At 45.3% G+C, this 12650-nt stretch overlaps 1 protein-coding gene across 4 annotated transcripts in view; it reads left to right on the forward strand.

Moving 5' to 3' along the window:
• The window catches only part of LOC108678449 (zinc finger homeobox protein 3), a 29182-nt gene that overhangs the window by 5188 nt on the left and 11344 nt on the right, over window positions 1-12650 (forward strand). For all 4 annotated transcript variants that reach the window (XM_018166869.2, XM_018166870.2, XM_018166871.2 and 1 more), the window contains exon 2: window positions 1835-5604. In XM_018166869.2, coding sequence (XP_018022358.1) covers window positions 2136-5604 — 3469 coding nt within the window. In that variant the 5' untranslated portion in view covers window positions 1835-2135. The remainder of the gene's footprint in view (window positions 1-1834; window positions 5605-12650) is intronic.

Below are 12650 nucleotides of genomic sequence, written 5' to 3' on the forward strand. Positions count from 1 at the left end.
ACGGGCAGCATGCACAAGAAGACCACTAACCACACGGGCAGCATGCACAGGAAGGCCACTAACCACTAACCAGACGGGCAGCATGCACAAGAAGATCACTAACCAGACGGGCAAGATGTGTATAAGAGACAGGAGTGGGGATGAGGGGAGTGGGGGATGAGGGGGAGTTAGGGGAATGAGGGGTGTGTGGGGAAGTTTCTTTCACTCAGGAAAATTTGGACAATTTGACCAGTTCATTTGTCTGAGTGCACTTCACATGACTTGCACTGCGGCAAATTACAAATTTTATGAGCGAGATAAGCGACGATAACGGCTTTATGGCATGACATGTGGCATGTGGCATGCCTTGTGGCATGTGACGTGCCGTGTGGCATGGGGCATGCCGTGTGGCATGTGGCATGCCGTGTGGCATGTGGCATGCCTTGTGGCATGTGGCATGCCGTGTGCCCTGTGGCACGAGGCATGACATGTGCTGTGTGGCATGTGGCATGACATGTGCTGTGTGGCATGTGGCATGACATGTGCTGTGTGGCATGTGGCATGACATGTGCTGTGTGGCATGTGGCAAGCCGTGTGGCATGTGGCATGCCGCGTGCCATGTGGCATGTAGCGTTGACATGTGGCACCGTGGCCATATAGATACCGCCTATCAAGTTCTAGATAGCGATACTTCACTAGAGCCTCTAGATGCACATCTAGGAGACTCTAGTCACTAGTTTTCTAGTTATTTCCGACTATTTATATGTATTATTATTTATATTAATTATTATTTATATTTATTATTATTTATATATATATTTATTTCCGATTATTTTCCTACATATTTATAGGAAAAGTTCATAGAAACTCGCTAAATTGTAGAAAACTTTCGTAACATGTCCCCCGTAACAACATGTCCCCCGTAACAACATGTCCCCCGTAACAACATGTCCCCCGTAACAATATGTCCCCCGTAACAACACGTCCCCCGTAACAACATGTCCCCCGTAACAACATGTCCCCCGTAACAACATGTCCCCAAGTCATAATCACCCACCCGTAAAATGCTTACCTCTGGAGTCATAATCACCCATTCGTGTACATGCAAACCCCTGGACATGTATAATAACACTCACGTACCCTTGCATATACCAGAAGCTGGACGATGAAATCGTTTCAATAAATGTATATTGGATTAATTGGATTGGATCCATAGATCGGAGTTAGTAGATTACCTTATTGTGTACAAGCTACATATTCAGTCATGGGATTTAGTTGGGGACTGATTGTGGGGTTTATTTGAAGACAAAATATTCATATATTTTTGTGTAAGTGCATTTCATTGCAGCAGCTGCGGTTGACAACTGTATTGGCACCTGCTATACGGTTGGAGCTATTATATATCTTTTACAAGCTATCAAATTTCGATTTTCACTTAGATCGTTACTACCATTATCAATTTCATTCACATGCAATGGATCTTGTCAATCAATTGCTACAAATTTTTAAACGGAAACCTCATCCTTAATACGCGTATAGCTCTTATCCTCTTGCAATTGTGCATAGATAAGTTTTTTTTCGTTTGTTACATAAGTTTCCTCTTCCTCTTGTTACATAAGTTTCAATCTCCTCCGCGTATATTTATATTTTTACTGATGATTTTACTTGTATTCTAAACAATGTTTTGAACTGATGATGGAGTTGGTCTCCAAAACGTTTTCATTGAAGAAGAATTTGCTTGGCGGTTTCTTTTAATTGAACAGATGTTGAGTTTGGCTGTTTTTTTTATTTCAAAATTTTCGCTTGTGACGTGTAACGTGCATGTTTTTAATGCAATATTTCCTATACCCAACAGATGGTGTTTTGCCTTCACGTTTGCTGTGGCCAAGATCTCCCTCTGCCTTCCCCTCGAGCTGGTCTAAGAGGTGCAAGGGCTTAGCAATACCCAGCCCCCAGCCACCTGCCCGAGAAAACAACTTTTCCTCCTTCAACAAACGGAGAAGAAGGAAAAGAACAACATTCAGAGAACGGGTCTTTGTCACATCGGCCCGTTACTTCCGTGAGGGGAAACGTTTTGTTGAGGGTGGTATCATCATCCCCAAACACGGCGTTGATATTGACCCGTTTGTTGTTAATCCGAGGGTCGTGTTGACGCAATGTCAGCGTCGCATCAACAGCAGCAACAACAACACCTACAACAGCAGCAACCAATTTTTGATCAGTTCGTCTTGGGTGATTCCTTCGTTAAAAATAACAACAACAGCGATATCGACAACAACAATTTGAGAGGAGTGCCTTCCTCAAACGCTATCTACGACGCGTCAGCAATTAATCCGGTTTCGCAACATCTTCAGAATCCATTTTCCCAAACATCCATCAGATGTTCATCAGATTCCCCGATCTATGTCACAAACGAGTCACAAACACCCTCTTGTGCAACCCTAACTTCTAACGTTCTAAGTCACATTTCCTCAGTAAGCTCGAAAATCAAGTCACAAGGCTACAAATCTTCCAATTTGTTATCACACAACCGGAAAATCATGAGTCCTGAAGACGCACCCACCACATCCCCACTGGCTGGGGAAGAAGGTCCCTCTTCCAACCCAAACAATGCCTCATCAGGAGCCTCTTCCCCTTCCAACACATTCAACCTGACATGCATGACGTGCCACACCCACTTCACCTCAGCCGAGCTGTACGCGAGGCACGACTGCGTTAACTCAAACTCATCCGCCGGGGATGTGTCAGAATCCAGCGTCGTCCATAACAGTTCTGGGGACCAAACAGACATGAATCGATCAGGATCTACAGGTGACGATTCAGGCATCATCCAGTCTGAATCGGAGCCCATGATACAGGAGAACTCCAGCGATGTAGAGAGATTCGACGGCAAAATCGTTTATAATCCTGACGGGTCAGCGTATATCTTCGACTCGGAGATGAGCGAGGATGACGCAGTGGGGTTGGATATTCAGCCTCAAGAGGGGAGCATTATAGATTCCCCTAATAATCCTTTGCCAGAGACGGTAGTTCCGTCTATACCTCCGATCGCCAATGCCTTCTATGTTACAAAGAACACACGAGCTTTTTATAATGCCCTTTATGGACAAACGCTTAGTTCCTTAATCCCTGAGAAAAAGGGGTCTGAAGTTCCTATTGTTCACAGTTACAGGGTTATAAGTGTTGGTGATAAAGATAGAGAAAGTGAGTGTAAAGATAACTCTGATAGCGGAGGTTCAGATAGTGCTCTTAGTGTCAAAAGTGACAAAACTAAGCTACCTTTATTAGATTATGCCCAAGTTCCTATCAAGCCAATATTAATGTGCTTTGTGTGTAAATTGAGTTTTGGTTACGTTAGATCTTTCATAAGTCACGCAATGGGTGACCACAATATCGTACTCTCCGAGGAAGAGAAGAACCTCCTCGCCACCAAGAACGTGTCGGCGATTTTGCAGGTTTCTGGTCGGGATAAAGACCCACGAATATCGTTCCTAGAACCTGTAACACATCCGGGACCTTCCCTTGGTCCCGGGCAGGCCTGCTCCTCGCCTTCCGAGGCCCCCAGTGGACCGAATCCCGACCAGCAACAGTCAAGTAACGCCGAAACGAACCAATCCAGCCAAAACGAAGCACAGAAACAGGAGAACCCCGAAGTTATTGAAGACGATGTCCCTGAACCTATGGAGACTGAAACTTCGAGTTTGTGCGTGAAGCGAGAAATTGACCTCTTCGAGCAAGTTCCAAGAAGCATGCATCATTCCCAACCCCCAAATTTAACTCTTCCTCCTCATCTTCAGCAATTTCATCCCAGTCATCATGGCCTCCATCTACCACCTCCATCATCACCGTTCGCTACTCCCCAGCATCCAGCTGGGATGAGAACACCCGACATGAGTCGAAAGTCACCCATTTCGGCATTAGGGAGTAATGGAGGCCGGTCTTCACTTTCCCCCGTCACATCCATGTCCCCCACCAGTTTTTCTCCACTACCGTCGCCTATAACCCAGCTGACGGGAACCATCATCGGTGCGTGCCCAGAGCACATGTCAGGACGGCAACAGGGTATCTCATGTGACAAATGTGACCTGATTATGCAGCAGTCCAGACAGCTCAGTGGTCAAATGGCTTTCATGCATTCAAGAAACTCTTGCAAGACTTTGAAGTGTCCCAAGTGTAACTGGCATTACAAGTACCAAGAAACTTTAGAAATTCATATGAAGGAAAAGCATCCTGAGAACGAAAGTACCTGCATCTACTGCCTAACCAGTCAACCTCATCCGCGTCTCGCTCGAGGGGAAACCTACACATGTGGGTACAAACCTTACAGATGCGAAGTGTGTAATTATTCAACAACAACCAAAGGCAACCTTTCCATACACATGCAGAGTGACAAGCACCTGAACAACATGCAAGAGCTGCAGAACGGAGGCATTCCCAATATGGAAAGCGGGGTGGTCACACCTCAAAGCCAGATGATGTCACAGGTTTCGCAGCAGAGTCCGTCTTCTAGCAGTTGTGCCCCCAAAGTGTCAACTCCCTCGTCGACTTGCATCACACCGCCATCGCACCAGAAACCGAAACCAATGTGGCGGTGTGACGTGTGCAACTACGAGACGAATGTGGCACGTAACCTGCGCATTCACATGACGAGCGAGAAGCACACACACAACATGATGGTTCTGCAGCAGAATGTGAAGCACATGCAGCAACTCAGCGCCATGCCAGACCCTATGGCACTCCTGCAGATGTCTCAAGGAGGCATGTTGCATGAGAAGCCACCACCTCCCCCACCAGAAGTTGCCATGGCTGATCTTGCCTACAACCAAGCACTTCTTATTCAGATGATTTCTGGTGGTGGGCAAATGGGAGCAGGTCTTGGAAGTAATCCCCTCGCCGGGCTAGCGAACCAAGAACACATGGGTCCTCACTTTGATCTGGGTATCAACCCGGAAGCTTTAGAACCCCCACCCGAACCAGTTCCACCGAACCCCCGTGCTGTCTATACCTGCTGCGTGTGCTCTAACTTCAACACGGATTCTTTGGAGCAATTGAACATCCATTTGCAGTTCGACAGATCCAAACTGAACGAGAACGAAGTCCTTCTTATCGTCGCAGGAAACTACATCTGTAAACTGTGCTCATACAAGACGAACCTCAAGGCCAACTTCCAGCTGCATTGCAAGACGGACAAGCACCTGCAGAAACTCCAGTACGTCAACCACATCCTGGAAGGTGGACCACGCAACGAGTGGAAGTTGAAGTACCTGGCGAACACAAACCCGCTACACGTGAGGTGCAACTTGTGTGAGTTCTACACCAACAGCGTGCACAAACTGCAGCTACACTCTGCACACCAACGACATGAGGTGCTAGCCATGTTGTTCAAGCACCTTAGTTCACCTGACCATCCCGTGCCCCTTGACAGACGGCAATTCAGGTGCTGTCTTTGCAACTTCAGCACCAAGGCGCGTCTGGAGCTGCTCCACCACATCAGGTCGGTGCGCCATCTGCAGATGGAGCAACTCCACCAGCTGCAGAGGCATGCAGAGGGCAAGAGTGGAACACATCAGGACATCGGTGACATCTTCAGAGTGGAAGAGGAGGAAGATCTGTCCACTTCTCGGGGTGAGTTGTGCCGTATTTAATCGGGGGATGAATATGTTTACATCACAGGGGTGAGTTGTGCCGTATTTAATTGGGGGATGAATACGTTTACATCACAGGGGTGAGTTGTGCCGTATCTAATGGGAAATGAATACGTTTACTTCCCGGGGTGAGTTGTGTCGTATTTAATGGGGGATAAATACGTTCACTTTCCGGGGTGAGTTGTGCCGTATTTATTGGAGGATGAATACGGTCCAAGGGGTGAGTTTTGCCGTATTTAATTGGGGTTAAATACGTTCACTTCACGAGGTGAGTTGTGCCGTATTTAATTGGGGATGAATACGTTTAAGTTACAGGGTGAGTATATTATAAGGAACTGCGAGGGACAATATATGTCTACTCCGATGGGGAAAAATGAATTGAATGTTTAGTAACCATCATGGGTAATCCATCATGGGTAATATGGGCTCATCTTTTTGTTATAGCAACTGATGGATGAGTGAGTAACATGCAACGAATTCAAATTTTTCACGATGGTGCAATGAGTTCAATCTTTAGAGTTTCACCACACAGAACTTATGCAATTCATGACTTAACAGTGAACTGTCATAAATTCACCCGGTATTCATCCAGTATTGATCCATTATTCACCCAGCATTCTGGTACTCATTCAGTACTAAGGAATTCATCCAGTATTCACCAGTATTCAAGTACTCACCCATTATCCACCAAATTCCCCCATTTCGGCCCATCGTGCACCCGTCACTGCCCAGACTTGGTTCGATGGCCATTCCAATAATTATGCCTCTGAATCATTACAATTATAAGTCCCGCAATTATCTGAATTATTACAATTATGAGTCCCGCAATTATCTTAATCGCACACCGCGGGCCAGCGCCGTATACACGCATTAATTATGTAATAATTACAGTGCTTCTCACGACGCCATATCGATTGCCGGCCTCGGGATTTTTCTTTTGGCGCCTTAGGCCGCCTTTCTTTCTTTCTTTCTTTATTTCTTTTTTTCTTTCCTCTTTTTCCCTCATCTCCACCCTTTCCCCTCGCCCCCTTACCCTCACCTTTCTTTGTATCGCAGCCTCGGGCTGCAGGAAATTAAATGAACCACATTAACATAATGACGTCTTGGCCCGTATCATGGATACGGCCTAGCCTCGGCTGGCCTGGCCCCGGGCCACTCTGCCACCGCCCGTATCATGGATATACGGCCTGGCCTCGCCTGGCCTGGCCCCGGGCCACTCTGCCACCGCCCGTATCATGGATACGGCGCCTGGCCTGGCCTGGCCCCGGGCCACTGCCACCGCCCGTATCATGGATACGGCGCCTCGCCTGGCCTGGCCTGGCCCCGGGCCACTGCCACCACCCGTATCATGGATACACGGGGCCTGGCCCCGGGCCACTGCCACCGCCCGTATCATGGATACGGCCTGGCCTGGCCCCGGGCCACTGCCACCGCCCGTATCATGGATACGCCCTGGCCCCGGGCCACTGCCACTACCCGTATCACGGATACGGGCAACAATGAGGCACTTGTGCAGCTTCTAATTAATTAAGCGTCCAATAAATGTTATTAATATTAAATAAAGTTAATTATACGGGAGTGTACCGGGGACGTGGTGGGGATATTCGTAGGGATATTTAGGCGCGTAATTTCCACGCGGATATTGGGCTCCTGGGGAAATTCTTTAGACTCCTTCCGGCATTAATTGGGGAAGTTGCCTTACTGCGGGGGAATGGGGGGAGGAGTGGGGGAGTGAAGGGGAGAAGTGGGGAGTGGGGAACCGGAGGGAGTGGGGAGAGGTAGGGATTGGGAGCTGGGGAAGAAGGAGGGGAAGTGGGGAAAGTGGGAGGAAAACGGAATTTTTTATGAAATAAAGTAAATAAAATTAGCACAAATAAAAAATAGAAATGGGAAATCGTGAAATTGGTTTCTTATGTCGAATATCCAACACAATTTCCACACAAAAAATGTTTATCTCTGTATATTCTGTGTTAATATGTTGAGTGACACACAAAGTTCTACGTGGGGTGATTGGCTGCACAGAGTGCCACGTGTGGGGTGATTGGCAGCACAGAGTGCCACGTGTGGGGTGATTGGCAGCACAGAGTGCCACGTGTGGGGTGATTGGCAGCACNATTAGTTTCTTATTGTCTTGTTCTCATTAAGCCTTGTCTTCTCCTTCTCATTAGTTTCTTATTGTCTTGTTCTCATTAAGCCTTGTCTTCTCCTTCTCATTAGTTTCTTATTGTCTTGTTCTCATTAAGCCTTGTCTTCTCCTTCTCATTAGTTTCTTATTGTCTTGTTCTCATTAAGCCTTGTCTTCTCCTTCTCATTAGTTTCTTATTGTCTTGTTCTCATTAAGCCTTGTCTTCTCCTTCTCATTAGTTTCTTATTGTCTTGTTCTCATTAAGCCTTGTCTTCTCCTTCTCATTAGTTTCTTATTGTCTTGTTCTCATTAAGCCTTGTCTTCTCCTTCTCATTAGTTTCTTATTGTCTTGTTCTCATTAAGCCTTGTCTTCTCCTTCTCATTAAGTTTTGTCTTCTCTTTCTCATTAGTTTCATATTGTCTTGATTTCATTAAGCCTGGTCTCCTTCTCATTAGGCTTTGTCTTCTCATTAATTAGCCTCGCGCTGATACTGATTACGCGTCCCCTTACTGATTAACGCATGTCGTCCTGCCTGATTAGTTCTTCCTGATTAACTTTACGAGTCAGCGGAGCACTAAGAGAAACAAGTGTTTCACATTGTCCAAATTTTGACCCACTTTCTTTTACCCACCGTAGCACTGATACGGCCTAAGTGCGTCAGGATGACCCATGCAAGAGCCGTAAAAAGTGTTTCGAAATTTGGGACAAAGTCTCACTTATATTTTTATATATACCTTCTTTTATATTTTTTTAGCGCATTTTCTCATTTATGGGAAAAATGCATTATTGTGCTCGCCATGTCCGTCTGTCCGTCTGTCTGTCCGTCCGTCCGTCCGTCCGTCCGTCCGTCCGTCCGTCCATCTGTCCGTCCGTCCGTCTGTCCGTCATCTCATCCCCTCGCCTCCCCTCATCATCCCCTCGCCTCCCCTCATCATCCCTCGCCTCCCCTCACCATTCCCCTCGCCTCCCCTCATCATCCCTCTCATCCCTCGCTTCCCCTCATCATTCCCCTCGTTATCGGCAGCGCAGGATGATGGACGGCTTCATCATCGAACAATTCATCATCTTCCCTGCAGTTCATCACCAGCAATCGTCATTTAATTATCATTGTCATTAGAGATTCTCTGCAATTAACAATTATAATCAATTATATATAAATTATATCTATTAACAAGTATTTCATCTATTTTAATTATCAAATTATATCACCGTTTCTCTTTATAATCATCGGTTTGATTATCAGCTGATAACCCACGCTCATTAACGTGGTAATATTTGATCATTAAACTCATTAGCGAGTTGACAATTGATTATTGAACTCATTAGCGCGTTGAAATTTTTTTATTGAACTCATTAGCACGTTAATAATTCATTATAAAACTCATTAGTGCTTTAACAAAAAATTATTAAGCTCATTTGCTTCTTAATCAGAGATTAAAGGCATTCAGGTAATTGGGCGGGGGTTAAGTAGGCTCAGTGGGCGCGGGTGTCCCATTTTTCGTCCCATTAGGGAATTATGTGGGGATTGCGGCAATTGTGGGGATTGTGGGGACACCGCGCGTGGGAATGTCCCATAAAATGGGATCAACCCCCCCACCCCCACCCAACCCTCTCGAGGGGGAAGAGGGGGTTAGGGGTGTGGGGGTTTCACTGGGGAAAATAAATGTTCTTTCGAAATTATGATTATTAAATTGCAATTATTACTTATTTAACTAAATTAAATAAAAACATATTCGAAAAAATTAGCAAATGTTTGTCATGAAAAAAACAGTAGAAAAATTTTGCGAAATTTTTAAGGTAAAGGAAATATGGAGACTAATTGACCAATTATAATGATCAATATTATATTTATTATTAGTATATTTAATACTTTTAAAATAATTTTTTAATGTTATACTTAAATGGGGAAATTGGGAGGAGAGCGCGTCGAGCCATTCCTAATGAGGCCCATTCCCACAAACTGGGATAGGTTCTCCCCATTCCTTCATTCCCCAAATTGGGGGAATATCTTCCTCCTTTCCCTTAAATTAGGGGAATACCTTGCCCTATTCCCCAAATGGGGAACATCTTGCCCCATTTCCCCAATTTCTGAGGAAATTATAAACAATAACAAATTCCAGCAATCAAACAACTTTCCCTTAGAAGGAAACTATCACAGCTTTCCCCTCCTTCCCCCCGTGGGAAAAAGAGTGGGGGTATTAGAGGTGGGGAAGAGTGGGGAAGGCTACGCGTGAGGCTAGACAGGCTCATTGTTCTATTGTTTTTGTTGTATTGTTATTAAGGGCATTGCGGGCCCCAGGTGGGTCGTTTTGACCCATAATCGCGTTATTAGTCTCGTTATAGTCCCTGTATTGTTTGTGTGCTGTATAGTTCCTGTATAGTTTGTTGTATTGTTGTGTGAAGAAAGTAGCGAAAGCTGTTCGTTATTAGCGGTCTGGGTAGCTAGGGTGACTAGGGAGACTAGGGTGACTTAAGCTAGTCACCCTAGTCACCCTTACTAGGGTGTCTAGGGTGACTAGGGTGACTAGGGTATCTAGGCTGACTAGGGTGACTAGGGTGACTAGGGTGACTAGGGTGACTAGGGTGTTTAGGGTGATAAGGGTGACTAGGGTGTCTAGGGTGACAAGGGTGACTAGGGTGACTAGGGTGACTAGGGTGACTAGGATGACTAGGGTGACTAGGGTGACTAGGGTGACTAGAGTGACTAGGGTGTCTAGAGTGACCAGGGTGACTAGGGTGTCTAGGGTGACTAGGGTGACTAGGGTGACTAGGGTGACTAGGGTGACTAGGGTGACTAGGGTGTCTAGAGTGACCAGGGTGACTAGGGTGTCTAGGGTGACTAGGGCGACTAGGGTGACTAGGGTGATTAGGATGATTAGGGTGTCTAGGATGCCTATGGTAACTAGGGTGACTAGGGTGTCTAGGGTGACTAAGGTGACTGGGGTGACTAGGGTAACCAGGGTGACTAGGGTGTCTAGGGTGACAAGGGTGTCTAGAGTGACCAGGGTGACTAGGGTGTCTAGGGTGACTAGGGCGACTAGGGTGACTAGGGTGACTAGGGTGATTAGGGTGTCTAGGTGACTAGGGTACCTAGGATTTTAAGGTGACTAGTGTGACTATGTGCAGTTACAGTGCAGCAGTTACAGTGCAGCAGTTACAGTGCAGCAGTTACAGTGCAGCAGTTACAGTGCAGCAGTTACAGTGCAGCAGTTACAGTGCAGCAGTTACAGTGCAGCAGTTACAGTGCAGCAGTTACAGTGCAGCAGTTACAGTGCAGCAGTTACAGTGCAGCAGTTACAGTGCAGCAGTTACAGTGCAGCAGTTACAGTGCAGCAGTTACAGTGCAGCAGTTACAGTGCAGCAGTTACAGTGCAGCAGTTACAGTGCAGCAGTTACAGTGCAGCAGTTACAGTGCAGCAGTTACAGTGCAGCAGTTACAGTGCAGCAGTTACAGTGCAGCAGTTACAGTGCAGCAGTTACAGTGCAGCAGTTACAGTGCAGCAGTTACAGTGCAGCAGTTACNGCCACTAGGCCTACCGCCGCCCACTGGGCCCGCCACTAGGCCTACCGCCGCCCACTGGGCCCGCCACTAGGTCTACCGCCGCCCGCTGGGCCCGTTTTTACACTCAGTTAAATAAATGGCCCCATTGTCCAAATTACGATGCACCTTCTTCACGTAGCCCTGATACGCTCTTATAAAGGACCAAAGTGAGTCAAAGTGACCCATTTCCATGCAAAAATTACGTCATTATTTACACAAATTTTCACTAATTTTTCCCAGTATAGGCCTACTGTCGATGTAATTTTCAGTTACCGTTTGCATGTTGCCCTCTTTTTTCCCCTCTCAACGGAGATCCCCTCTTTTTCCCCTCTCTTTTGAAGAGGGAAATAAAGTTCAAGTTGAAAAGTTGGGCAGAAAACAAGCGGTCAAACTTGGCTGTTTGCGACGCATGTCATTGAACGGAGTGGTCACACTCAGTCAAATATGAGGGAGATTGTCCCTTTTTTGTGTTAAAGTGGTCACACTCAGTCAAATATGAGGGAGATTGTCCGTTTTTTGTGTTAAAGTGGTCACACTCAGTCAAATGTGAGGGAGATTGTCCCTTTTTTGTGTTAAAGTGGTCCCACTCAGTCAAATATGAGGGAGATTGTCCCTTTTTTGTGTTAATGTGGTCACACTCAGTCAAATGTGAGGGAGATTGTCCGTTTTTTGGGCTAAAGTGGTCACACTCAGTCAAATATCAGTGAAATTGTCCGTTTTTTGGGCTAAAGTGGTCACACTCAGTCAAATGTGAGGGAGATTGTCCCTTTTTACAACACTTCTCTTTAACTTCACTTTTTGTTTGTCTGCTACAAATCTTATAATTAATATTTAACACACTTCTTATAATTAATATAAGATTTATGACAAAATAAATAAATTTAAATATTTAAATTCTTTTAATATTAAAAACGTTTTTTTAATAATCAAAAATAACAGAAATTCATTGTACATGTTTAACATCGGAGACACTGTACTCTTTATAAGTGTTGTCATTAAAAAGTAATTGTTTAAACGCATATTTTATTGTGCTTAAGTGTGTCACTCTGACCCAGTTTGACCACGCAAAAGAGCGTATCAGTGCTACGCGCACAAAAAAATGCGTCACTGTTTTAATTCTGTTTTTAATTTTTTTTAATATTTAATTTTTTTAATTTTATTGTTTAATTATTAAAATTTTTATTTTAATAATTGGGAAAATTTAACCCATTCATTCATTTTTCTGTATGTTATACAAACATAAATGTTCTGTATGTTATGTTCTGTATGATTCAAGGGTAGATTTAAGGGGAGGGGGGGCCTTAAATCTACCCTTGAATCACGTCTACCCACCTCCCCCCCAAATAAATACTCCCCCCC

This window comes from Hyalella azteca, unplaced genomic scaffold (genome assembly GCF_000764305.2).
Source record: "Hyalella azteca isolate HAZT.00-mixed unplaced genomic scaffold, Hazt_2.0.2 contig11240, whole genome shotgun sequence".
Taxonomy (NCBI): Eukaryota; Metazoa; Arthropoda; class Malacostraca; order Amphipoda; family Hyalellidae; genus Hyalella; species Hyalella azteca.